Source organism: Peromyscus maniculatus, chromosome 23 (assembly GCF_049852395.1).
Source record: "Peromyscus maniculatus bairdii isolate BWxNUB_F1_BW_parent chromosome 23, HU_Pman_BW_mat_3.1, whole genome shotgun sequence".
Taxonomy (NCBI): domain Eukaryota; kingdom Metazoa; phylum Chordata; class Mammalia; order Rodentia; family Cricetidae; genus Peromyscus; species Peromyscus maniculatus.
Genome location: NC_134874.1, coordinates 28422166 through 28449564, shown reverse-complemented (window position 1 = coordinate 28449564; position 27399 = coordinate 28422166). Strand labels below are relative to the sequence as shown.

General features: G+C 53.5%; 1 protein-coding gene across 1 annotated transcript in view; it reads left to right on the top strand.

Moving 5' to 3' along the window:
• Col26a1 (collagen type XXVI alpha 1 chain) overlaps positions 1-27133 on the top strand; it is a 152223-nt gene extending 125090 nt beyond the window's left edge. The window contains exons 6-15 of the mRNA XM_006971260.4: positions 3885-3946; positions 11354-11510; positions 14551-14649; positions 15227-15379; positions 17787-17870; positions 20019-20071; positions 20968-21003; positions 22208-22258; positions 25635-25719; positions 26659-27133. Coding sequence (XP_006971322.1) covers positions 3885-3946; positions 11354-11510; positions 14551-14649; positions 15227-15379; positions 17787-17870; positions 20019-20071; positions 20968-21003; positions 22208-22258; positions 25635-25719; positions 26659-26819 — 941 coding nt within the window. The 3' untranslated portion in view covers positions 26820-27133. The remainder of the gene's footprint in view (positions 1-3884; positions 3947-11353; positions 11511-14550; positions 14650-15226; positions 15380-17786; positions 17871-20018; positions 20072-20967; positions 21004-22207; positions 22259-25634; positions 25720-26658) is intronic.
• Positions 27134-27399: the final 266 nt, after the last annotated feature.

Below are 27399 nucleotides of genomic sequence, written 5' to 3'. Positions count from 1 at the left end.
CAGCATGAGGCAGGTCTCCTAGGACCCAGTGTTCCATCAGTGGCCTCCCTCAACTCCAGCGTCCGTGGCCCTTTGCTCCTTGGCTGGGCCCATCCCAGAGAGGACCCTTCCCTCTCTGCTCGGACCTCAGCTGGGCCCTAACGGCTGTGACCTGGCTCCCTCCCATTGGTTTGCGAGGATGAGCGGAATGCCTGACCACATTCCATCTCACAAGATGTTACTGGCGGCAGGCATTTGCGGAGATAGCCTCGGCCTTTGCGCTCTGCTGTGATTTTTTCTTTTTTTCTTTACCTCTGGTTCCCCTCTAGGGGAACATGTGCATTCAATCTACCAAGTTAAACAGAAACACCCCCCACCCCTCGCTTTTCCTTTGCAAAGTGCTGTCTGGCCTCAGCCTGGGATACTGTATACATCCTCACTCCTCTGCTTGTGTTAATATTCAGTGTTTATCGCTCCATCTTTAATCTGTTTTATGTATGGGGTGACAGGGTTTTATGGAGAGGGGAGAGAGAGTCCTTGTTCCTAAAACCTGTTTATAAACCACTGATGTGGGACAGCCCAGGGGAGGTGGGGGGAGGATTGCGCTCTTTCTCTCTCTCTCTCCCTCGCTCCCACCCTCCCTCCCCCTCCCTCCCTCGCTCCCTCCCTCCCTCTCTCTCTCTCTGGTGCAGGGAGGGCTCTGTGCAAGCCATATGATTCCTTCCAGTAAGTCAAGTGGGGCTGGGAAGCAGGAGGTGGGTTAGGTGCCATCATTCTTGCTAAGCGGATTTTCAGCTTGAGCCTGCGGCGGAAGTGGGGGTGGGGGTAGAGGACAGAGCCCGACTCACCTGTCCTTATAATCCTACTGTAACAGACACTTAGAGCTGAGCCAGGTGGCACCTGCCTGTCATTCCTGCTACCCTGGAGCCTGGGGTGAAGAGATGCAATGTGGTAGATCAAGCTGGACCATAGAACGAGTTCAAGACTAGCCTGAGCAATTTAGTGAGATCTTGTCTCAAAATACAAAGTAGGAAGAGAGCTGGGGCCAGGCAGTGGTGGTGCACACCTTTAATTCTAGCACTGGGGAGGCAGAGGCAGGCGGATCTCTGTGAGTTCAAGGCGAGCCTGGGCTACAGAGTGAGATCCAGGACAGGCGCAAAGCTACACAGAGAAACCCTGTCTGGAAAAACAAAATGAGAGAGAGAGCTGGGGAAGGAGCTTCCTAGTAGAGCACCTGCCTAGAGCCCCCCTCACCCTGCAATAAGGAGCCAGGAATATAGTTCAATAGTAGAGCACCTGCCTAGAATCCCCCAGTGAGGGGCTGGGGTATGGCTCAGTGGTAGAGCACCTGCCTAGAATCCCCCAGTGAGGGGCTGGGGTGTGGCTCAGCGGCAGAGCACCTGCCTAGAATCCCCAGTGAGGGGCTGGGGTATGGCTCAGTGGTAGAGCACCTACCTAGAATCCCCCAGTGAGGGGCTGGGGTGTGGCTCAGTGGTAGAGCCCCTGCCTAGAATCCCCCAGTGAGGGGCTGGGGTGTGACTCAGTGGTAGAGCCCCTGCCTAGAATCCCCCAGTGAGGGGCTGGGGTGTGACTCAGTGGTAGAGCCCCTGCCTAGAATCCCCCAGTGAGGGACTGGGGTGTGGCTCACTTACTGTAGTTCAATCCCCAGTATCTCAAAAACAAAACAATACAATTAGACACTTCAAACATCATTTGCAGAGAAGCAGAGACTCCTTACCTGGGCCTATAAGGCAACTAAGTCAAAGCAGCCTGGAGGCCTGGTATTCCCGTCTTTGCTCTGCATTTATGTTTTACTTGGTCAGCCGCGACCCCTGCTCATAGGTCCGTAGTCAGTCAGGGCAACCATCTAAAACTTGGTGCTACCTGATCTAGCTTATCACCCGTCCATAGTGAAGGGGCAGATTAGAGTCAAGGAGACCCCTTACTGTCAGCGTCTACAAGCCTCCTGTTCCCACAAAGAACCCACAAAGGCTCCAGTCACGCGGACCTGTAGTCATGTGGCTGGAGAGATGGCTCAGTGGTTAGGAGCGCTGCCATCCCTGTAAAAGACAGAGTTCAGTTCCAAGAACTTATGCATCGTCTCCTGTGGCTCTGTCTCCAGGAGATATGATGCCCTCTTCTGGCGTTCATTGGCACATGCACTCACATGCACACACACACACACACACACACAGTCATACACACAGACATGTAATGGAAAATAAAATAAATCTTTAAAAAAAACCCTAAACCTACGGTCACCTTGAATTCCAGAAAGAGCAGGACAAAGCCCCTCCCTGAGTCCACGCGAACAGTAACCCATGCAGAGGAGGCTGCAGCCAGGAGCTGAGGTAGCTCGCTTCTGAGAACTGACCTGTCCCCACAAGCAACAAAGGCTTCCTTGGACAGAACCAGACTGAGACAGTGACCAATCAGACCCCACCTTGACCAGAACTGCTTAGTTTATAGACATGGCTCTCCCTCCCTTCCTCTTTAGCCAAGAGCTCGTGTCGGTACCAGAGATGGACTTAGGGTCACGTGACCCCTTTATCGGCTCCTCTTCCCAGTGTGCACTGGCCAAACCCCCCTCTGCTTTTCATTATCACTCGCCTTCGCTCACATCTTAACCTCCTACTTTTGTTTTCTTTTTTTATTTCCGTGCGTGTGTATGTGTGTGACACACGCGCACACGTGTGTGCGTGCAGGCTCATGTGCCTGTGCAGATGTTTGCAGAAGCCAGTGGAAGCCAGCAAATGTCTCCTCTCTTGAGACCGGGTCCCTCACTGAACCTGGAGTTCACGGTTTTCCTGCCTGAGCTGGCAGCCGGCATGCCCCAGCCAGCCTCCTGTCTGTGCCCCCAACAAGGGTTCTGGGGATTTGAACTCAGAGCCTCATGCTTGCACAGTGGTGCCGCCCCTGCCGAGCCACCTGCCCAGCCTTTACTTTTTCAGGATCGAGGCTTATGTATCCCAGGTTGGCCTTAAACTTTCGATCCTCCTGCCTCCACCTCCGGAGGGCTGGGATTATAAGTGTGCACCATGGTAGGAAGTTTATGTGAGTGGGACACCAGGCAGGTACCTAGCTTAGCTTGTGCAGACTCAGAGAACCAGTGCTTTACACCAGGACTGCCCACACCCCTCCTGAGGGAGCAGCGACCCAGCAAGCCCGCTTGCTCAGGGTTGCAGCCTCTCAGTGGCCTGTGGCCAAGGCCCTGGCACCCACGTGGATGCAGCTCTCGAGTCAACCGGCAAAGCCCCCGAGTCTCCTGCCATGTGTCTCTCCAGAAGGAGGTTCCTACACATCTGGGCTTTGAACTGGTTGAATAACAGAGATGAGCCCTGAGGTCTCAGGCAATCAAAGCTCTCCAGAGCAGCTTTGAACTGTCTATCTCCACATTAAAGAGCTTTGGTCTCGGGAGGGAGGCAGACGTAAACAGACAATTAAAGTCCAGGAGTAGTGAGGGCCGTGGGGAGCTTCGTGACTGGGGCCGTGTGTGTGTGTGTGTGTGTGTGTGTGTGTGTGTGTGTGTGTGTGTGTGTGTGAGAGAGAGAGAGAGAGAGAGAGAGAGAGAGAGAGAGAGAGAGAGAGGATGCTCCTGCTTTCGCGCCTGTCTGGGTCTCAGCATGTATCAACCACCATTAGACCTCTCCTTAGATGCCACAATCTTCTGCACCCCCTCCTTGACTGTCCCCGACCCAGGCTTACTCAGGCACAGCAAGATGCAAGGAGGAGGGCCTCTAGGATAGGGCTCTGACGGATGGATAGGAGTTTTCCAGGCAAAATCATTAGAAACTTCTCACCCGGCTCTAACTAGAGGCTATCCGCATTGCCAGGCTTCCCTTTCCTGGGGGTTCTATACTGTACCTCACTTTGATTCTCCTCTCTTTCTTTCTTTTTTTTTCCAGAATGTATGAATTGTACCCGGCTTAGCGACATGAGTGAGCGCCTGACCACGCTGGAGGCCAAGGTTAGATGGCGGCCTGGGGGGCTGACAGAGAATGGGGCTGGAGGGGCATGAGACCCGTGCTGGATGTGACTAGAGAAAGCCCCTTCCCAAGGAGCCCGGCTAGCCTGAGCAGACAGGGTGGCTCTGGGTGGCCTCAGTTGGAGCAGCCTCCTAAGACAGGAAGAGAGTAAGGTCTCGGGGAGTCGATGTCCCTCCCAAGGTGCCGTCCCCAGTTCCCACTGCTCTTCCCAGCTGAGAGGACCTGCTTGGGACTGGCACAGGGGGATTGACGGGGAAAGCCCTGGGGGACGGACTGTCAGCCCGAGGGGCAAGTCCTCAGAGGGTGTCCCTGGGACAGAAGGACTTAGGCCAGGAGAGGGCAAAGGCACAGGCAACCCTGAGCACCGGATGCATGTGTTCACTGTCTGGGTCCCTGCACAGGCCTCGGGCTTCCACACTGTGGTCCCGCCAGGGAGTGTGTTGTGTAACAAGACCTTTCCTGGGGAAACACCCTAGAAACGGAGCCCAGACCGATTACCACCGAAGTCCACCTGGATGACCCAATGAGTTTGATTGGGGCTACTCATAGGAATAGGGGTGCGGGGTCACTTTACGGGAAGGGAAATGGCTCAGAGGCAGCTGCATCACCAAAGCCCACCCCAGCGTGGGTGACTGCAGGGCCGCACGCTGCAGGCCCGCACACAGCTCGGCCCTTTGGCGAGGCCCTTTCCAGGCGATAGGATTCTGCCTTATGGTTCCGCTTGGGGGCGCTGTGGAACAGACGCTCAGGTCTGCCTACCCGGAGCTTACAAGCCCAGCAACTGCTCCTGTTCCCCACTGGGTGAGGTTTCTTCCGAGTTTCTCGCATGGCTGTCCTGCTTTCATTCTGAAATTCATTCATTGCCTCTCTGGCCAGAAAGCAGTGGGCAAGATCAAAGGTGCCTATGGCACGCCCCTGGTAGGGCCATGCTCTGTTCCCACCACGCCCAGAGGGCTGGGTGATGAGCAAGGGGGAGGGGGGGGGCGGCGTATGCCCTGCTGAGGCCACGGTGACTTTTGAAGGCATAGGAACTTCTGTAGTGGCCTGGCTGTCTAGACAGAGCCAGCAGGGTTACACGGGAGTCACCTGAGCTCCAGAGAGGAGAGAGAGAGAGAGAGAGAGAGAGAGAGAGAGAGAGAGAGAGAGAGAGAGAGAGAGAGAGAGAGAGAGAGAGAGAAGGGAGGGAGGGAGGGGAAGGAGAGAGAGAGAGAGAGAGAGAGAGAGAGAGAGAGAGAGAGAGAGAGAGAGAGAGAGAGAGAGAGAGAGAGAGAGAGAGAGAGAGAGAGAGCGATTACTCTCTCCAGGGAGGACCAGCCAGGAGAGAGCAGAAAGCGGGGGCGCCTGGAGCCAGCCCCAAGTTTCCATTTGTATAATTTGTCAAGGAGTCAAATTCACAGGCTGTGGACCAGGGAGACAGCTCAGTCAGTAAAACACGTGCCTTCTTGAGCATGAGGACCTGGGTTCAATTCCGGGCACCCAGGGGAAAAAGTTGGGCATAGTGGCGTACACTTATGATCCCAGTGCTGGGAGGTGGAGACAGGGGCTCCTGGGGCTGGCTGGCCGCTGACCTAGCTTACTTGGTGAGCCCCAGGGCCCAGTGAGGGACTGTCTCCAAAAGCAAGGTGGGCAGGGTCTGAGGAGCATCTGAGATCGTCCTCTGACCTCCACACAAATGTGTACACCCATGCATGTGTACCCCCACCTGCACCCACATACATGTGCGCACACAAATAGGAAGGTTGAGCACACTTGGGGGACAAAGAGTATGGAAGACTCTCCTGGCCCAGTCATCCCAGCACCCAGAAGGCTGAGGCAGGAGGATTGTGAGTCTGAGGCTAGCCTGAGCTACATAGCAAGACGCTGTCTTAAAAAAAAAAGGAGGAGGAGAGAAAGAGAGGGAGACAGAGGAGGAGGAGGAGGAGGAGGAGGAGGAGGAGGAGGAGGAGGAGGAGGAGGAGGAAGAAGAAGAAGAAGAAGAAGAAGAAGAAGAAGAAGAAGAAGAAGAAGAAGAAGGGCCAGTGAGCTGGTTCAGTGGGTGAGGGAGCTTGCTGCCAAGCCTGATGACCTGAGTTCAATTCCCAGCATCCACATGGTAAAGGAAAAGAACCAACTCTTGCAAGTTGTCCTCTGACCACAGGTCCACTACCACACACCTTGTACACACACACACACACACACACACACACACACACACACACACACACCAAAAAAAAAGGTAAGGGCAGGCTGTGGGTGATCTTATGCAGAACCTAGGATATTCAAGGCTCCAGGACATGCGCAGCCCTCTGAGATCAAACCCATGTGAGCAGGCAGGGCCTCCCAGCCCAGGCCCAGCACACTGTCCTCTGCTTCCTCTGGAGTCAAGATCTCTGGGGGTGGGGAGGGGGTGAGGGATAGAGGCTTCCCCAGCCAGGGCCAGGGCAACCTTGGAAAGGATGGGTAGGAGGCTGGGGATGAGGTTGGGACAAACGTCTACCCCTGAGGTTTCAGAGCAGGGGAACAGAGTCAGGCTGATGGGCATTTTCCAAAGCCGTGGTAGGGTTTGGCACGGAGGAAAAACTGACGGCTTGGCCTGGCTCTGGTTCAGTATTCTGGGTGTTAAAAGTCACAGCTTTTGGGGGCCAGCGGTCTCCCTCGCACCTGGCTCTCATGCGTGCCCTCTGGCTGGGAGCAATTGCCTGTCTCCCCACCCCTGACACCCCCAGACACACAGGGACTCAACTGTGTAAGCGGCAACCGCCAGAGGCTGGCCCTCTGTCCTTCGGGCTGGCGGAGGGATCTCAGGGTATCATGAAAGTGGGGTGGAGCGTCCAGAAGCTTGGGGCGTGGGGTCCAGGGAGGCAGCTTGAAGCTGGGGAGCATGGCGCCCACCCTGGGGCAGAGCCCAGCTCCTCGGCCCAGGTTGCTTCAAACAGGCACCTGAGCGCTCAGGGAGGGGCTGAGGACTCCTGGTTCACCTCCAGCGTCCTTTTCAGGCTGCCTGTTCAGTGCCCATGTGTCTCCTGGCCTGGGGTTCAGTCCCTGGTACTATAAAGGCAAAGGGGGGGCGGGTAAATAAGGCAGCCTGCTTAAGAGCCACAGTGACGCAGAATCCTGGAGACTGTGTGGTGTGTGAAGTTGGAAGGGACAGCCCCAGTCAACAGGAGTGAGCCAACTTATACCCTGAGTATGTCTGTCCAAACGGAAGTCCAGGAGTTGATGGTCTGGGGACTTGTTCAGTGACTGAAGAACCCAGGACGGCCATTGACTCTCCCCCTCCACCTCCCCAGTGAATCCATTTCTGAGCTCCTGCAGGATGCCTCAGGTTACAAAGTGGCTGCTGCAGCTCAAGGCATCCCATCCCCACACCATATCAATAATGTAGAAAAAAGCAAAGGTGAGACAGAGTGCCCCCAACAGACTCATCGCATGCCACGGGTCAGCGCTGGGCTGTGGAATCACCCAGGGGTCACCAGCCAGGAAGTCACACCCGACCAAGCAGAAAGAGACTGTCATAATGGACAGCTAATGATGTTTCTCCTCTCTGGGCCACACTCAAGAGCAAGGTATGAAGGGACAGTTGAGGGACAGCTGGCCTGTTAGGGTGTGGCTCCTCTCATCCTGGGCAGGATGATGGGCAAGAGGCCAGCAGGGCCCTGGCTCCTCTTCCATATTCCGTCCTCTTTTTCCATTCCTGCTCCACAACCCACAAGGACTAGGAGGGGACCCCAAGAAATGAAAGTTACACAAATCCCAGCATTCGGGTCTCTGATGGAGGAGGGTGGGGCCCTGACTGTGATGACATCATCGGGTCACTGTCTCAGAAGATCCGTAGTCTGGCTTTCTCTCTCTCTCTCTCTCTCTCTCTCTCTCTCTCTCTCTCTCTCTCTCTCTCCTTCCTTCCTTCCTTTCCTTCCTTCCTTCCTTCCTTCCTTCCTTCCTTCCTTCTTTCTTTCTTTCTTTCTTTCTTTCTTTCTTTCTTTCTTTCTTTCTTTCTTTCTTTCTTTCTTTCCTTCTGTCTCTCTGTCTCTCTCTCTCCCTCTCTCTCCTTCCTTCCTTCCTTCCTTCCTTCCTTCCTTCTTTCTTTCTTTCTTTCTTTCTGTCTGTCTGTCTGTCTTTCCTTCTGTCTCTCTGTCTCTCTCTCCCTCTCTCCCTCCCTCCCTTCTGTCTTTACTTTTTCTTGATGGACTTGGTGTGTGCATGCGCATGCTCCTGAATGCAGGTATGCGTGCCACTGTGTGTGTGTGTGTGTGTGTGTGTGTGTGTGTGTGTGTGTGTGTGTGTGTGTGCAAGCAGAGGACAACTTGCAGAAGTCGCTTCTCTCTTTCCACCATGTGGGTCTTGGTGGAAATCAACTGGGATCGAATTCAGGTCGGCGGACTTTGCTGCAAGCGCCTTTACCCCCGGAGCCCTCCCACCAGCCCATAGTCTGGCTTTCTTGGACTGTGTTCCGTGTCAGACCTGTTAAGCCCAGTCGGGGCGCAGATGGAATTTCTCCCCCCCCCCCCCGGAGGTCAGCCGTGCCAAGCCAGGAGTGCGGGGGCGCAGGCTGAGGCTGGGACAACTCTGCCTGGGTTCCTGGGCTCTGTGGGCCATGGTGGCCGTGTGAACGTATCCAGAGTCAGCCAAGCATTTTGTGCCCAAGTAAAGAGCTGGTGGCAGTTCCCTTTGGAGACGCCTGGAATTTAGCAGGAAAGAGCATCAGGGTCTGTCCTCCTCCACATATGGTGGACACGTCTTCCTGGGCCTCTCTGACTTGCTGTTTGTCCTGGTCCCCACCAGGCCAAGTCTCTCCGTCCCCCCCCCCCCCAATACGTTCTCATCCTCTCCATGACCCTGCTTCAGTTTCACGTACCTGGGACTGTCCCCTTGCTCATCTCTAGGGCCCTGGGGGATGCTGGGATGTAGTGCACCCCAATTACTTGTCAACGGCACCCCGGGCCTGCCCTTGTTTAATGGACAACTTTGTGTTCTCAGAAGCCAGGCAAAATGGGGAATAGCCCTCTTCTCCCATCCCCCTTGGGGCTTCAGGCTATGAGGTCCCTGTCACACCGTATTCGTGTCCACTGCTCCAAGTCACCTGTCTCATGTCACCCCCACACACATTCCTTCCATTACTCCGCCCTCACCTCTGCAGCACAGAGTTCTGGGATGCCCCCAGGCTCAAGCAGCAGTCAGAACTTCCCCTTTGAGGATTATGGGGTGGCGGGGGGTGGGGGGATGGAGGGTGGGAGTAGGGGTGGGGGGTTGAGATCAGGAGATCCGAGCCCTTGGTCCCTCCACTTGCTTGTTGGGTGACCTCAAAGGAGTTAAGCGCAGTCTCTGGGCCTCTGTTTCCAGTTCATGTGGGAGGAGGAGGAGGAGGAGGAGGAGGAGGAGGGAGGAGGAGGAGGAGGAGGAGGAGGAGGAGGAGGATGCACGGGCTTTTCCTGGCTCAGGGATCAAAGAGAGTGGCGCAGAGGAATGAACCGGGTGGAGAGGGCTCCCAGGTGGCCGACCTGGAAAGGCACAGCTCCCGTGAAACCTCAGGCTAGCCGAGGCCCGAGTGAGGTGTTCGTCCCTTTGATTGACAGCATCAGTGGGAGTAACAGGGTTCCCAGGTGTACCCCTCTGCCCTAGGTAGGGCCCACCAGACTCCAGACTAGACCACCCGAGCCGTGGTTGCCCTGTGTCCAGCTCAGGCACACAGCGCCCTCTGCTGGAAATTTCAGGAACAGCTAGGAGTCACTAGGTTTGGGGACACTTTAATTTTAATTTTTATTAATATTATTTTAATCAGCACACAAAAGGGCTGAAGAAATAGCTCAGAAGTTAAGAGCACTTGGTGTTCTTTCTGAGGACCCAGGTTTGGACCCCAGCACCCACATGACGGCTCACAGCCTTCCATAACTCCAGTAACGGGTGCCTCTGTGGGCACCAGGCAAACACATGGCGCACAGACATACATGCAAGAAAAATACTCACATACATAAAATAAAAATAACCCTTTAAAAGTCAGCACATAACGTTACGGGTTTTATTATGGTGTTTTCACACGTTACTTGAAAACATGAATTAAGGGAAATAGTTCCAGACGTTAGGCTCCCAATCTTTGCCATCTCCGACCCCTGCCTTCTTTGAGGGGAGAGGGAAAGGCAGAGAGTACTGAGGAGTCGCTCTCTCTTTAGTTTCGCTAGGTGGGTACCAACGGCCACTGACCAAGACGGGCCACGTGTATCTTACTTCTTTCACATCCACCCACCCACCCACCCACTCCTCACATCCACCTACCTTCCCATCTACTCACCTGCCTTTCCATTCACTCACCCATATCCCCATTCACCCGCTCACCCGTGTGTCCACTCATCCACCCCATCCACCCACCCTTCCGTATAACCACCTATCCCTCTGTCCGTCATTCATCCATAATTATTCCCCAGTAAAGGAATCTGAGCACCACAGAGAGGGAGCAGAGCACTCGCCTCCCGGTCCCTCTGTGTCAGGGAAGGGGAGCTTGGTTGTCGCTCAGTCTCAGTGATGAGTGGCTATGGAATGAACTGGAGGGTCCAGAGAGTGCCGCCTGAGAGTCATAAAGATTGTGATGTGGAAGGAGAGAGGACGGACGGGGATGCACCTACCAAAGGATGCTGAGAGGCAGAACCCGCCGTGAGCAGCTGGGTCTCAGGGACCATCAGGGTCATGTGTCCCTGCATACCCATGTTCCTGTCCCGTTTCAACAACAACAACACCACACACACACACACACACACACACACAAAATGTCTCGTGTAGCCCAGGCTGGCCTTGAATTCTTAAATGCCTGATCTTCCTGTCACCATCTCCCAAATACTGGGGACCTGGGTGTGCCCATCATGCCCAGTTTTCTTTTCATTTTTGTTAACTTTTTTAAAAAAATATTCTTTGTGGCTATGGGATCAGGGGCATGCACATGCCACAGTGCACATTTGGAGGTCAGAGGACAAGCAGGACCAGGTGGGTCTCAGGGACTGAGCTCAGGTCATCAGGGTTTTGGCAAGCGCGGTTACTTGCTCAGCTATCTTGCCAGCCCATGCTTTACACCAAGTTGTCTAAAAGTGTGTGCTATATTTTCATGTATTTTTAATTGTATTCGGCTCGGAGAGAGACAGAGACAGAGACACATGCACACACATACAGAGAGAGAGAGAGAGAGAGAGAGAGAGAGAGAGAGAGAGAGAGAGAGAGAGAGAGAGCCTGAGTATGAGAGAAAATATACAGAATTTATCTTTCTGAGTCTGTTTTATTTTGGATAACCTAATGATCTCTCTGCAAATGGCACTCTTCCTGATGATTGAATAATACTCCACTGTGTATCTAGACCCCATTTTCTCCCTGTTCTCTATCCCTGTCCTTGCTGGCCGGGGCCTGACCTTCCTCCCTTCTCTGGCCAGGTCCTCTTGCTGGAGGCAGCTGAGCAGCCTTCAGGCCCAGACAATGACCTGCCACCCCCACAGAGCACCCCGTCAACCTGGAATGAGGACTTCCTGCCAGACGCCATTCCCATTGCCCACCCAGGGCCCCGAAGGAGAAGACCCACAGGTCCAGCTGGTGAGCAGGGCCCACAGGGGAGGAATCGGGCCAGGGAATGAGGTCAGAGCGGGCGCCCAGGGCCTCCACACACAGGCCACACCCTGGCCTCCTGGGTCGGATTTGCTCATGTGGTGTGTGGAAACTCGAACTCATTACTAAAATACGGTGAATTAAACATCACACCAGTGTTTCACACTCTTCTTTAGAATGGTGAAGATCTGGCCAGGACTGGTGGCATAGGTCTGTGGTCCCAGCTACCTGGGAGGCTGAAGCAGGAGGATGATACGTTTAAGGTCTGCATGAGCCATGGAGTGAATTTAAGACCAGCACAGAAAACTTAGCAAAACCCTGCCCTGTCTGAAAGTATAAAAAGGGCTGGGAGCATGTTCCAGTGGTAGAGCCCCTGCCTAGAATCCCCCAGTGAGGGGCTGGGGTGTGGCTCAGTGGTAGAGCACCTGCTTAGAATCCCCCAGTGAGGGGCTGGGGTGTAGCTCAGTGGTAGAGCACCTGCCTAGAATCCCCCAGTGAGGGGCTGGGGTGTGGTTCAGTGGTAGAGCGCCTGCCTAGAATCCCCCAGTGAGGGGCTGGGGTGTGACTCAGTGGTAGAGCACCTGCCTAGAATCCCCCAGTGAGGGGCTGGGGTGTGGCTCAGTGGTAGAGCACCTGCCTAGTATGTGTGAGGCCCTGGGTTCATCCCCCCAGGATGGCAATAAATAAAAAGAAAAAAGAAAGATCTGGAAGTATTCTGCTGCTCCTAAGACACGCAGAGCCCTGTAGATCCATTCTAAGCTCTGTCGTCCAACTCCTAATCCTCCTGCGTCAGCCTTCTGTGTGCTGGAATCGTAGACCTGGGCCGCCATCCCTGGTGTCCTTTCTATATAGACTGTCCCTGGAGGTCTAGGCTTTGCTGCCGGGTGGCCGAAGGGTGCTGTCATTTGTAGCCAACACAGTTGCTCTTATCAATGCCTGCTTGTCCTCGTTGAAGAAACGGTTGCTTGCCAGCTCACTCCGGGCTCATGGTTACCTGGTTCTCACACACAGACCAGGACCACCTGCCGTGGGCTGGAGCCTCCTACATCCATTAACCATGAAGACAACCCCCACCCCCCCACAGACATGCCCCCAGGCCAATCGGATCTAGGCAGTTTCTCAGCTGAGACTGGCTTGTCAGGTGACTCAAGGTTGTGTTAAGTTGACAATTAAAGCTAATGAGGACACCAGGCTCATGCTGGCTTCAGGCTGTTTACTGTGGTCGTGGTGTATTGTGTGTGTGTTGGGGGAGGGGATTAATTAGACGGCTGACAGGTCACTGTCTAGTCACTAGTGTTAGTCACTAGTTCACGTGCGTGTGCGTGCGTGCGTGCGTGCGTGCGTGCGTGTGTGTGTGTGTGTGTGTGTGTTTGTGCCCCTGTCCCCACACAAGGTCCACAGAAGGACATCAGGTGTCCTCCTCTCTCATTCTCCCACCTTATTCCCTTGAGACAGGGTCTCTCACTGAACCTGGATCTAGGCTGGGTGCCCGCAATCCCCCACGATCCTCTTGACTCTGACACCCCACTCCAATAGTGCCGGGGTTGCAGCAGCAGGCAGCCAGACCTGGCTGTTAGGTGTCGTTTCCAACCTTCTATCAAAGCGTGCGAACAGCAGGGTCACAGAGGTATCGATCGACCCAAGCTCAGACAAGTTAGGTAACTGCCCCAAGGTCACCAGTTTGCTGGTGATCCATAGCCCCACAAGAGCCCTGGGCACATGATTTGCTCCCCTCTTTCTCCTCTCCCAGCGAACCCCAGGATTCATCTCTGGGGTCACACACCTGCCCCTTATCCCACGTCCCCCAAGGACACAGGCCCCAAGTCTACTTCCTTGGCTGTCTCCAAACGCGTGACGGGCTTGGCTGGAACTTTATCAGAGAAAGTGAAGTTCCAGCCACGGCCAGCAGGTGGCAGACACGCCCCACTAATGGTGACTCCTGGGTTTCCCGCCTCCCTGACCTGGGGAACTCGGCAGCAACACGCACTTATTCAGAACACACCCCCGCCCCACCCGCTAAGCCCAACTCTTCCTCACAGACCAGAGTCAAATGCAATTTAAATGCTGAGCTACATGCACGGCCCTCAGTCGACTTAACTGTGAGACGAAGTTCTACAGTCGCCAGACTACCCTTGAAATTTTGATCCTCCTGCCTCAGCTTCTTATGCGCTGGGATAACTGGACCTGTGCCACGTTCCTCTCAGGTTCCTCTCTAGAACCTTTCAAGAGGGGAGTGGTCAAGGGGGAGGCCCGACCTTGCAGACCCTTCAGAGCAACTTGGGCTCAGTTGCCACACGTGCTGGATCTTAAGCGAGAAGAGAGCAGGAAGGAGGGATCTGAAGTGAGAAAATAACCTGCAGCCTGACTCTGTGGCCGGGAGCAGGAGCCTATGCCTCTCTGCTGCTCAGTTTACCTGTGTGTAAAGGGGAGGAAAACACAGTTATAGGAATCACAGACAGGGAAAGGCAGCTTGTCAACTCTAATAACCAGTACACCCAGGTGGCTGGGGTGTGGCTCAGTGATAGAGCACCTGCCTAGAATCCCCCAGTGAGGGACTGGGGTGTGGCTCAGTGGTAGAGCCCCTGCCTAGAATCCCCCAGTGAGGGGCTGGGGTGTGGCTCAGAGGTAGAGCCCCTGCCTAGAATCCCCCAGTGAGGGGCTGGGGTGTGGCTCAGTGGTAGAGCACCTGCCTAGAATCCCCCAGTGAGGGGCTGGGGTGTGGCTCAGTGGTAGAGCCCCTGCCTAGAATCCCCCAGTGAGGGGCTGGGGTGTGGCTCAGTGGTAGAGCACCTGCCTAGACTCCCCCAGTGAGGGGCTGGGGTATGGCTCAGTGGTAGAGCACCTGCCTAGAATCCCCCAGTGAGGGGCTGGGGTGTGGCTCAGTGGTAGAGCACCTGCCTAGAATCCCCCAGTGAGGGGTTGGGGTAGTGTGGCTCAGTGGTGGAGCCCCTGCTAACACAGTCAATGTGACCAGAATTGGAGCCTCCTTGGCATCAATCCAGTGTTCTCCCATTATTCCCTCCCCCAGGACCTCCAGGACAGATGGGACCACCAGGGCCTGCCGGGCCCCCGGGTTCCAAAGGTGACCGGGGCCAGACAGGAGAGAAGGGCCCAGTGGGACCTCCAGGTAAGGAACCCTTGTCCCCTGAACTAAAGAGACTGTGCTTTGCTTTGTACCTGAGCATGGGTGGCATTCCGTGTACCCCAATCTTGCTTGTTAGCCCCAAATTCATTCCCTCTCTTCTCACCCTCCTCCCCTGACCAATCTCAGGGGTGCCTCAGGACAAGAGTCTACAGGGACCTTTTGGGGGTAGGGTAGGGCTGCTAAGGCCCAGGGGTTTATTCCAAGCACCGGGAACGCCATTCAGGAATCCCGTGATCCCATGATTCCTTGCGTGCTGCAGAGCACCAACCTCTGCTCAGGACTGTTCCACCCTCGGTCCTTACTCCAGAGCTAAACTCCTCCTGAGTCCCACGACATCGGCTGGAGACTGTTGATTCCACTAACGTCATCAGGTCCATCCTCCGCTGACCTGTGTCCTCTCTGCAGGGGACCAGGAAGGGGAAGCCTTCTCGTTAAACCTGTCAGGTTTAATTAAACCCTGTGTGTGTCCACTGAGTGCCCAATGACCCTGGCCAGTCCTCTCCCCTGTCTGTAACATCACCACCGTCAGTCTCACTGAAATCCTTTCCTCTCATTGTAGGTCTCTTGGGGCCGCCGGGCCCACGCGGGCTTCCTGGAGAGATGGGGCGCCCTGGTCCACCAGGCCCTCCTGGCCCAGCAGGCAGTCCCAGCCTCTTGCCAAACAGTCCCCAAGGCGTCCTCTACTCCCTGCAGCCACCCACAGACAAGGAGAGTGAGTGCTGGGCCCCGGGGTGGGAGGGCCGGGTGAGCCAAGCTGTCTGTTGAGGAAAACTAGCTTTCCCCTAGGGACACCAGGAGAGCTGGGAGTCCACCAGAGGTAGGGATCGGCCAGGAAATGAGGCGTAGTCCTGAGAAGGAGGGTCCCCTGAGAAAATGGTGAGGGTCTCCAACCCTGCTCCTGGCCTCAAGGCTCGGCTCACCAGGTCTGCCACCTGCCACCTCCACCTGCAATCAACTCTATTAGCTGGCAAGGACACCCTGCCAAAGCCACCCTGTCACATCTCCCTACAGATGTCTCCTCACTGTAAGACACTAACAGGTGTTTACTGAGCAAAAAGTGACAAGTTAGACCTACTTGGTCTCTCAGGGACCGCAGTGTGGCTGTGAGCCATAGAACACACACACACACACACACACACACACACACACACACACACACACACACACACACAACCTGCTTTGTGAGGATACAGAGCATGAGGGTCAAGGATTCTGGGTCTAAGGGACGATGTGAGGGAGGGAGCCTGTCACTCAGAAAGGAGGAGCAATTTTGGTTAAGTACCCTGACCCTAACCCCTAACCCTAACCCTAACCCCAGGGTTATTTTAAAAAACTTGGAGGAGCTGTACATGGTACCACAAGCCTAAACCCCAGCTCCGAGGAAGCTGAGGCAGGAGAATCAATGCTACCTTTTAGCCAGTCAGGAATATGTAGCAAACTCAAGGCTTGTCTGAGCTACACAGGGAAACCCTGTCTGGAAAAAAAAAATCAGTGTATTTAAAAATAAAATTAGGACTGGGGCACATAGCTCAGTGGTAGATCCCCTGCCTAGAATCACCCAGTGAGGGATTGGGGTGTGGCTGAGTGGTAGAGCCCCTGCCTAGAATCCCCCAGTGAGGGCCTGGGGTGTGGCTCAGTGGTAGAGCACCTGCCTAGAATCCCCCAGTGAGGGGCTGGGGTGTGGCTCAGTGGTAGAGCCCCTGCCTAGAATCCCCCAGTGAGGGGCTGGGGTGTGGCTGAGTGGTAGAGCACCTGCCTAGAATCCCCCAGTGAGGGGCTGGGGTGTGGCTGAGTGGTAGAGCACCTGCCTAGAATCCCCCAGTGAGGGGCTGGGGTGTGGCTGAGTGGTAGAGCCCCTGCCTAGAATCCCCCAGTGAGGGGCTGGGGTGTGGCTCAGTGGTAGAGCACCTACGTAGTATGCATGAGGCTTGGGGTTCAATCTCCAGTACCTCATAAATAAATAAACAATTGCATCAAAAGAAGAGTAAACTAAAGTAAATGTTTTATACTTATTTATCTATCGGGAGGGTCATGCCATAGTTCACATGTAGAGGTCAGAAGACAACTTGTGGAAGTCGGTTATCTCTACCATTGGGTCCTGAGGATCAAACTCTGGTCATCAGGCTTGGTGGCAAGTGCCTTTACCCTCTGAGCCATCTTGCCAGCCCTCAAAATAAAATGTTGAAGAAGTGGATGGGAGGTGATCTGATTGACAGCGTGGGTATGGAGTTCTTGTTAGCAGTTATAGGAATGGCGTAGGGGAGACCCCTGTTCAGCCCCCACACATAACACAAACCTGAGCACTGATAACTGTTCCTGAACCCAGGCCTCGGTTTCCACAGTTTCCAGCCAGGTGGCCAAGCTAAGGCATCCACTCTGGATACTGAAGGACACAGTCCCTGAGTGCTTGCAGTGAGACGTGGGTTTGTCCCCAAGGCAGGATGGGAGTCTAGGTGCATTCAGAGGGTGCCAGGTGGGACAGGGGCCGGTTCTGACTTCGTCTGTAGCCTGGGCTTTCTTGAAGAAATGCCCTTAGTTAGGGTAAAGGCAGATGGTACTGAGGAGTGGGCAGTGATCTTAATGGCCACTAAAGTGTGCCCCTAAGCCATGAGGAGTCCAGCAGAGGATCCATCCTGATGCGTGCGCACATGCGAGTGTGTGCATGTGTGTGTATGTGTTATGTATGTGTTTGTGCAGGTGTGTGCCTGTGTGTGTAAAGGCCAAAGGCTGACATCGAGTGTCTTCCACTGTTGCTTTTCATTATTTGAGACAGGGTCTCCTACTAACCTGGGGTGTGCCCACTGGTGACCAGCAACCCTGGTGCTTCCAGGCCCCAGTGTAGGGATTACAGGGAGGTGCTCCCACTCTCAGCTGCAGTATGTGGGTGCTGGGGATTCAAACTCAGATCCTCAAGCTTGTGTAACAAGTACTCTAACCACTGATCCACCTCCCCACCCCTTACCCTCACTACTTCTGAGCAGGAAGTGCAGAGTGTCCATTTGCACACAGGGTGAGGGGCCAGGACTCGGCTCTGGGGAGCCCACTGGTCCCTCAGACTCGGCCTCCAGATGGGCCACCTCCACCCCAACTGGTTACTGATCACGTGACTGTCTCTGCAGATGGAGACACCCAGCTGAACCCTGCTGTTGTTGACACGGTGCTGACTGGGATCCCGGGTCCCCGGGGTCCTCCTGGTCCCCCTGGTGAGTAGATTCCTTCTTGGGCTTATCTGGAGCACAAAGGTCTTTTTTCCTACTTTATTTATTCATGTATTCATTTACTTACTTATTCATTCATTCATTCATTCATTCATTCATTTATTGACACAGAGTAACATGTAGCCCAGGCCGGCCTCCCATTTACTCATATAGCCAAGGATAACCCTTCGACTTCTGGTCCTCCTGCCTCCAGCTCCCAGTTCTGGGGTTGCAGAAGTGCCCCCCAGTACCTCTGGTTTATGCAGTGCTAGGAACCAACCCAGTCAAGCGCTCAGCCTAGCTTCACCCTTAGTCCTGAGCCCAGGAGTCTTGGGGGGACTGAAGGCCTGTTGGGCAGTCTATGGTTTCCAGTTGGACCTGAGCCCCCCCGCCCCCCGAGACAACTGGACACATCTGCCCTGAACGAGTCTACTAGGACAGATGTCTGAATATCTGTCCGAATGAAGTGGTCCCCGGCTGTCTTTGTGTGAACCACAATGTGAGGTGCACCAGGGTCCGTGCAAGCTCAGACCAGGGGCAGACTAGGGCAGCAGAGGGAGCTGAGGACCTTGGCGTGGGGTGTGGCACAGATGTGCAGTGAGCAGCGAAAACAAGATCCCTATGGGAGGAGAGAGACTGGGGATTTCCCATCCCTCCTAGGCCCTCTGTGTACACAGAGGCTCACAGGTCATGCCCCAAGGATTCCATAAGCGAGCTGTCACAATGCAGGTGGCTGCTGCCTCGCTGCTTACCTCTGTTCCGGGGACAGGGGCTGAGTGCACAAGGATCTGAGTTCCCTCCCCATGCTTCTGGAAGAAATCAGTGGTGAGAGACAGATTTGGAAAGGAGATGAATGGGGTTCATACAGAAGGTTGTGTTTGAGAGGTGAGGCAGCAGATTCGTGGGGTACTGAGGACTTCAGGTACCACACCTCTGGCATGCTTGGGATGCAGGGGTGGTGTTTGTTTTATAACTGGACTGCAGCCTGGGATGACTACTCCTAAGAGTGGCCACATTGGCACACTCTGATGAGAGTTGTGTAAGTCTGTGCAGGGACAGGGATTGAAAGTCTGGTCCTCTGGACATTCCCTGGGCTGTTGGGGGAAAACAGGCATGGAACCCATGATGGCCATGAGCAGGGACTGGCCCGCACCAAAGAGATATGAGGATAACGAAGGGGAGAAGATCCTATGGGTTCTTCTTATCCAGTGCTGCCTTAGAGAACCAGGAAAGAATAATGGGGAGTCTGCTCAGTTGACGGGAAGAAACAGCAACAGTGGGACTTTCCAGAAGGGTATCCGTGGGGTGAGGGTGAAGAGGGCCTGACTGGAGGCTTGGGGGTGTTGCCGTTTCTATCCAGTTGCTGTGACCAACACCATGGCCAAAAGCAGCTTAGGAGAGGACAAGGTCTGTTTCAGCTTACGGGTCACAGTCTGCCATTGAGGGAAGTCAGGGCGGGGACCTGAAGCTGCGACCGTGGGAGATTGCTGCTGGTTGGTTCACTCACAGACTCAAGCTTGTCCAGCCAGGGCCACCTGCCTGGGGGGGGGGTGCCCACAGTGGGCCTGGCTCTCCTGTGTTAACTACGATCAAGACAGTCTCCTAGACATGCCCACACACTATTCTAATTTGGGCAATCCTTCAATCGGGGCGTCTCCTCTCAGATGACGCTAGACTGTCAAGTTAACAATTAAGTCTATCCAGGGTGGGGGCCATCAGAGACCCCAACAGAGTGCTTCTAAATGTGTGGTTTGGATGGGCATGGTGGGTGCTCATGGTAACCCAAGGCAAAATGGATGGGGGATGTCAGAGGGGCTGGTTTTAGGTTTCCAAATTGGCAGGAGACTGACAGGCTGGGCTAGGACATTGTGCATTAGCTCCCTGCTCAGTCTTCAAGTCTCAGGATTGGGGTGACCATGTAGATTAGGAATGGGAAGGAGATGGGTAGATGAAGGTGGGCCTCTGAGATCTGAAGGGTGGGGGAGTCTTGAGAATCTGGGTCTTCTCTGATATTCATTCATCAAACTTTCATTTGCTACCAGTGGAGGAAGGCCCAGGGCAAGGTCAGGATGCTGGGAATGTCTCTGTTCAGATCTGATGGGGAGCAGTGAGCTTTTTCTGGCCTTGGGTGTTCATCAATGACTCTACCCACAGGTCCCCCAGGACCACATGGTCCCCCAGGGCCTCCAGGAGCACCTGGATCCCAGGTAAGGACTCGGCCATTTCTAGGGTAGTATAGGAATAGTCTGGGGTGTCAATGTCCCAGTGTGGTACCACTCCCATCTTTTTGATGAGCTGAGTCCCAGAGAGCTTAGATGTTGGTGGAAACCACATAGACATTCTCATCAGGTCACCCAGCAATTCCTGAACCCTTGTTTCTTCCCTGGGGATCACCTATTGGAGAGGAAGTAAGGTCCTAAGCCTGACTGGGCAGTCCCAAACTCTAGGATTGTTCTGCCTCTCCAGCCATGTGGTCCATCAGTTTAGAGAGAGGGAGTGCAAGTGCTGATGCCCTGATCTAGGGACAAGGCTGAGAGTGAAAGGATAATGGATGTGAGACTAGGTGAGGTGTCTGGGTCTTATTGTGGACCTCTGTGAAGGTTTATGCCATATAGATGGAACTGATTGAGTTGGGAGTAATTTCTCATGCTATTGTTTGCATTTCTAGAAGGTCATTCTGGTTCACTGTGTGAGGGTGGGAGCTAGGGTCCCCATTTGGTAAAAGGTTAAGCAGTGCTTTGTGAGCAGCTGGAAACAGCTGCATATGTAAGCCCTGGGTTCAGCACATATAAACTCTGGATTGGCACATATAAGACCATCCTCCTGCCTCAGTCACTTGTAGGTTTTTCTGCCCGAGTGCAAAGTCGCCTGTTTCCCCCTCTGCATGATACCCATGCGTGGAATTGCTTCACTGTACAAGAGATTAGATCAAAGGCTTACCCAAGGCTCAGTGTCAGACTTCTGCTATGGGTGGAGTTGCAGACCCAGTCAGGTTCCAAGTTTAAACTTCCAGCTTCCTCTTCTGCTGAGACCCAGCACAGGTGGAGCCAGAGGCAGAAAGCATCAAAGGCAGGAGAGCCCCACTGGCCTTTTTCTTTTCCAGGGACTTGTGGATGAGAGGGTTGTGGCAAGGCCATCTGTAAGTATGAACTGACCCAGTGGGCTGGGCACTGGGAAATTGGGAGCCATGTCTGTGTGCAGTCCTATAGTGTCCCCAAACATAGGCTTGTCTATTCCAACTAGGAGAGGGATTAGAGGGCAGGAACCAGGTACAGCCTCAAGTTGAGGCTTGTCCTGGGAAGGTCTAGTCACAGCTTACCTGGGTTAATATACCAAGTTGTCTAGGATTTTATATTAATACTTTGAAGCCTAGGGCTACAAATATTACTAATTTGTATGACCAGGAAGGTATCTTTGGTTCTTTGGACCTCCTAGAATCTGGTGCTCAGACAGCTGGCTTCCATAATTCTTCTCCGACACAAGAATTTATAGGTTTCAGCTCCAGTCTCTAAGACCAAAGAAGCTGATACTTCATGTTCAAGCCTCATATCAGCATCAGGAGGTAGAGGATGGATCTCTGCTGAATACCTACTGTGTGCTGATACAGTGGGGGAGTAGCCTTCATCATGTATTTAAGTCTCGCTATCACCTACCCAGACTATGCTTTATTATACTGATTAATTGGAACTGGCAGCTAAGGCTCAGAGAGATTAAATAATTTCCCCCAAAATCACACAGCTATATAATAGTAGAGCTGGAATTTTGAACTTAGGAGTGTCAGCCTCTAAACCTTGCCTCCTCCTGTGCCTCTGTCCAGTGAAAAATGGCAGCAACAGCTTTGACAACACTTCTAGAATCCAAGCTAGTTTAAGCTCCTGCTCAGTATTAATCTACTCCATCCCCTTAATAGCAACAAGATAGGTATTATTATTAATCACCTTTTAGAAGTGAGTGATGGAGTCACAGAGAGGATAAGCAACCCTCTAGAAGTCACAAAGCAGTCATTGGCCATATATATGCTATGCTATGTGGTTAGCCTTACTGGCCTCCATTTTAGAGACAGAGAAACAGAGCCCAGAGATGAAGGCAATTTAATAAACACTCAGAAGAGCTGACACATGAGATCCCCAGGTTCCAAGCCTGAGTACCCCATTTCAGAAGCAGTTCTTAGGGTGATCCTACATACCTCTCTATAAAGGGCTGCACAAGTGATGTCCTGGTGTATACCTCTCTCTCCCTTGTCTCACCCCAGACCATCTGTCTTCAGTCTCTGCATGTCCCTATGGGTGGTGAGGTGCCCTTGCACTGCACCCAGTATCTTGACCATGAGACTTGCTTCCTAGGGTGAGTCCAGTGTGAAGGAAGGAGAAGAGGACAAAGCCACCACTGCAGAGGTAACTATGCCTGTTAGAGTGTCTCACCAGCCAGCTCCCAAATAACCACTCAAAGATTTATTAATTATAAATGCTTGGCCAATAGCTTAGGCTTGTTACTAACTAGCTCTTACAACTTAAATTAACTAATATTTTTTAATCTATGCTCTACCACATGGTGGTACCTTTTTCAGCACAATGTGTTCATCTTTCTTCTCCCCGTGTCTCCTCACAACCCCACTCTTCTTCATCCCTGCATTCTCTCAGTCTTCTCTCCTGCCTAACCTCTTCCTGCCTAGCTATTGGCCAGTTGGCTCTTTATTAAACCAATGACAGAAGCACATCTTCACAGTGTACAAAAGGATTATTCCACAACATCATGTACTAGAGGTAAAAGCTGGGAACCCCAAGGCCAGCCCTGAGATGGGTACTGGCTGCTGAGGATAGAGTCCCTCTTTGTCCTCGGGTAGTTCTCAGCTCAGTGAGGTGACAGTGTGAATACTCTTGCAACTGTGAGTCTGCCACAGCTGGAGCCACTGACCCTGGGAACTGGAATGGGAGGAGCATTCTCAGGAGTGGCTGGTAGGGGACCACAAACCTGCGGAGAAGACACTGCCCCTTATCAAGCATCAAGTTACAAAGAGCAGCCACCACACCAAGGAGGTGGATGTGGGCTGGTGGATGTGAGTCACAACAGGTAGAGGGAGGGGCTTCACGTCAAATCCTGATGAGGGAGGATGGCAACAAGAAGAGACTGGAGGTTGAGGAAAAGGAACCAGGGTGTTGGGGTCCTCAGGGGAGGCTGTAAAAAGCAGGGCTGGGAGTGTGGCTCCATTGGGAGAGTACTTGCCCAGCGTGCATGAAGTTCAAGGTTGTCCTCAGCCAGCATGGGGGACCTGAGATCTTGGGAGGTGGGGGTAGGGTAGGGTGAGATGGGGTGGGGTGGGGATCAAAAAACAAAAAATGGCAGCAAAAATAGGCTGGGGCCAGGCAGTGGTGGTGCATGCCTTTAATCCCAGCACTCGGGAGGCAGAGGCAGGTGGATCTCTGTGGGTTTGAGGCCAGCCTGGTCTACAGAGTGAGTTCCAGGACAGGCACCAAGACTACACAGAGAAACCCTGTCTTGAAAAACTAACAACAACAACAAACAAACAAACAAACAAACAAACAAGGCTGGCAACAGAAGTGACCATTGAGGGCTTCCTGTGTGTGCTAGGAGAGTGAGCTGGGAGATTGGGAGCAGGGTGGAGGAGGCCTGGGCTCCTGCAGGAGTGAGGTGGTGCCAGGGCATGGGAGAGGGGGAGGAGCTTTGGGAAATGCTTGCTGTTCTTAAGGAAAAGACGATCCTGATACTCAGGATGCTGAGACAGAAAGAGCACAGGTTCAAGGCTAGCCTGGGCTACATAATGAGACCCTGTCTAAAAAACAAGAACAAAAAGCACCTAAGGATGGGAAGGAAAAATGAAATCAGATGAGAGAGGAAAAGATAGAAAAATAGGAGAGGGAGAGAGGTGAGGGGAAGGACAGGGAGAAAAGGAAGGGAAAGGAAAAGAGAAGGGAAGAAAGGGGAAGAGAGAAGAAGAGAGGAAAGAGAGGAAGAGCTTGTCTAGGTCTCTGAAGACCCTGCTCCCCGCCCACAGCCCCTTCCCCTTCCCCTTTCCCCCAGAGGCATGGACCCTGCACACAGCTGCCTTCTCTCTCCTACTGAAGACTTCACTCTTACCACCTAGTAAACTCTCTTTGACCCTGCTTGACTCTGAGTGGAATAGCAGATCCGCCATGTTCCACAGGCAGACACACATCCGCCCTGACTCCAGCTCAGGGGTGACAGCCTTGTCCCTTGGCCACCTGGCTTGCCTTTGCCTTGGTGTCCATCTTCTCAAAGGTCAGCAGCTCACCTTAGTGCGGTCAGGGTATCTCCTCACACGGAGCCGCATGGAATGAAGGTTCTGGAAATGTGCCTGGCACTAGCTCCTACCAGCACTCTGGGGAGGTTTGGCCATCTCGAGCCTTTTTCTGGCTCGGCTCAGCCTAGTCCACAAAGCTGACTTGGCCAACGCTCTCAGGTGGACAGTCCAGGCAGTTACAGATCGCTTTCTCTACCTGCAGGCCCTGAGTTGAGTGCTCTGGCCTCTTGGTGTTTTCTGGAAGGTGGGTGTCCTAGTCAGAGTTAGTTCTGTTGCTGTGATAAATACTGTGACCCAAGCGACTTGGGGTTCATTTGGATTTCAGGGTGCAGTCCATCATCGGGGAAGCCAAAGCTTGTAAGAGCTCTTCGTATATTCCAAGTTAAAAACAACCCAATACTGTGTCCAATGTTTGCAACTGTTTTCTTCCATTTTACGAGTGAGTTTGTATTCTAATAGCATCCCTCGTTGTGGAAAAAAAAATCTCATCTAAGGCACTCAATTTGTCCTTGTTCTCAGTCATTGTTTGTATTTCAAGTGCTACATCAAAGAAACCATCACCTAATCCATGGTCAAAATTACTGTCACCTACATTTGCTTCTAAAGGCTTTATGGTTTGGGCTCTTACATTTAAGTGCACAACCTTTCTGAGATCATCTTTTGTGTGGGGAAGTAGGGGTCTGTTGGAGTTTGAGCTGTGTCTCTCAGGAACATGATGAATCAGGGCTGAAGAGATGGCTCAGCGGTTAATGCATGCTGTTCGTCTCAGTTTGCTTTCTTTTGCAAACTGCAATAAACACTGTGACCCAAAGCCACATGGAGAGGAAAGGGTTATTTCAGCTTATGGGTTACAGTGCATTATCAGGGGAACTCAAGGCAGAGACTCAAGGCAGGAACCTAGAGGCAGAACCTGAAGCAGAAACTGTGGAGGAATGCTGCTTACTGGCTTTCTGATACAATCCAGGTCCACCTGCCTAGGGGATGGCACCTCCCACAGTGGGCTCTGCCCTTCCATATCAATCATTAATCAAGAAAATGCCCCATGGACTGGCCTACAAGCCAATCTGATGGGGGCATTGTCTCAATTGAGGTTACTCTTTCCAGATAACTCTATCTTGCGTCAAATGACAAATAAACAAACAAAATCATCATAGGGCATGCTGGGAAGGAGCCCTTAGGAAACCACGGCAGGAGAAAAACTTAGGCTTGAGCCCATCAGGTCTCGGGCTGAAGCCCCGGTCAGCACGGTCCATGCTGGGTAACTACGGGGATGCTGGTTGACTGGGTTTTGAGCTGCTTGTTGGTGAGTCCTGTTGGGAGCACCAGCCTGGTACACAGCCAGTGGTCAGCTCTGATGGCTGTCTGTAGTGATGTGGACATTGCCGAAGAGGCAGGGCTGTGAGGGATGTCCACTGTGTCTGCATAGCCTCTGTGCCTGTCCTCACCCCAGTCTGACTGAGACCCTGAACTTGGCTTTTCATCCACACCAGGGTGAGGGTGTGCAGCAGCTTCGAGAGGCCCTGAAGATCCTGGCAGAGAGGGTCCTCATTCTGGAACACATGATTGGGGTCCACGGTGAGTAGCAACCAGGCCTCCCACTTTTCCGTGACCTACTGTCCTCGTGGGGGCTGCTAAAGCTGTGTGGTCCCCTGCTTCAGGGACTCCACCATGGTATTGTCCGATGGCCCACGCTAAACCCCTCTGAATCTGTCCCTCATCTGCTCAAGGACATTCAATGTCAAAGCCCCCCTCCCTGGCTTCACAGGGGACGACCAGCCACACCCAGACAAGCCAGGCTGCCTCCCACCTCTATGCCTTGCTCAGGCCAGTCCCTCTACCTGCTGCCCACATCAGAATGTGCTCCTTGGTGAAGCTATCCTGAGCCCTCCTCTTTGTCCTTATCGTCCTTGTCCTCGTGGAGTTTTCCCTGTGTTCCTGAGACACTGGGGATTCCTTTTATAAGCTGGGGGTGGCTGGTGCCTCTGCGGAGTCTGGAGCTCATGCCTCTTGGTATTGGTTAAAGAATGAGTGGGCAGGTGCATAGATAAGTAGTGAATGGAGGAACGAACAAATGGAGGGTGACTTGGTGGGAGAATGAATGGGAGGAGGGGTAAGTAGGTGAATGGATGAAGAAGGGGATGAATGAACAGGTGAATGAGTAGGTAGATGAAAGAATGCACTAGTGGGTGAACAAATGAATGGGAAAATGGATGAATGGAAAAATGAATGAATGGTGGCATGACTCCATGGGTGAATGAATGGAAAAGATGAATGAACAGGGAAAACTGAATGGGGAACTGTATGTGTGAATGGGTAAGCAAATTAATAGATGAATGAATGTGTGTGCTGCTGAATGAATAAGTGAGTGCATTAGCAAATGAGTGAATGTGTTCGTGAATGAATGCGGGACGGAGCCTGCTTGCCTCCTCGCACTGGACACGCCCAGGCTCTGGGAGCAGAGGCCATTGGGTACACTGAGGCTGTCTTGAGCAAACCCTTCTGTCCTCCTTCCAGATCCCCTGGCCTCCCCTGAGGGAGGCTCTGGGCAGGACGCGGCCCTGAGAGCCAACCTCAAGATGAAGCGGGGAGGCCCTCAACCCGACGGCATCCTGGCTGCCCTGCTGGGCCCTGACCCTGCACAAAAGAGCGCGGACCAGGCTGGCGACGGGAAGTAAGAACAAGCCCAGCCCTGGGGCTCAACCGCTGCTGCATCCTGAAGATGCCCCGTGCGGGACTGGGCATCAGGCAGGGACGATCGTGAAAGACATTGGGAGCCTGGGGTCCTTGGGGACAGATGGTGCCTCCAAGGGGCAAAGCCCAGTGCAGATTAGCACCCCGACAGAGTCCTTCTTTTGCCCCTGTCCCCCACCTCCCACTCCCGGCTGGAGACGGGGTCTGGGTGGGCTGGATGGCAGGTAGGAGAATAACCAGAGTTCTGGATGGCTGCGCCCCTGCTCCCTCAGGGGCCAGGGCCAGCTAAGGTGATTTCCCTATATTGTCTCATTTAACCCTTAAAAGGTAGGTCTGTGATCCCCACTCAGCCTGGGGACCGAGGTGTGGAGAGTACACATGACCCAGATCCTGGATATCAGTGGGGGCGGGGTGGGGGGCACAGTATGGTGTTTTAACCCAGGCCTCGCTGTTGCTGAAGCCATGACGTACAACTCTTGCTAGTTTCTCCTCTCCATGAGGTGTGTAGCCCAGAGGGCTCCTGAGGCAGCCGGGCTGCTGGGAGGCGGGGCTGCCTGAGAAGAT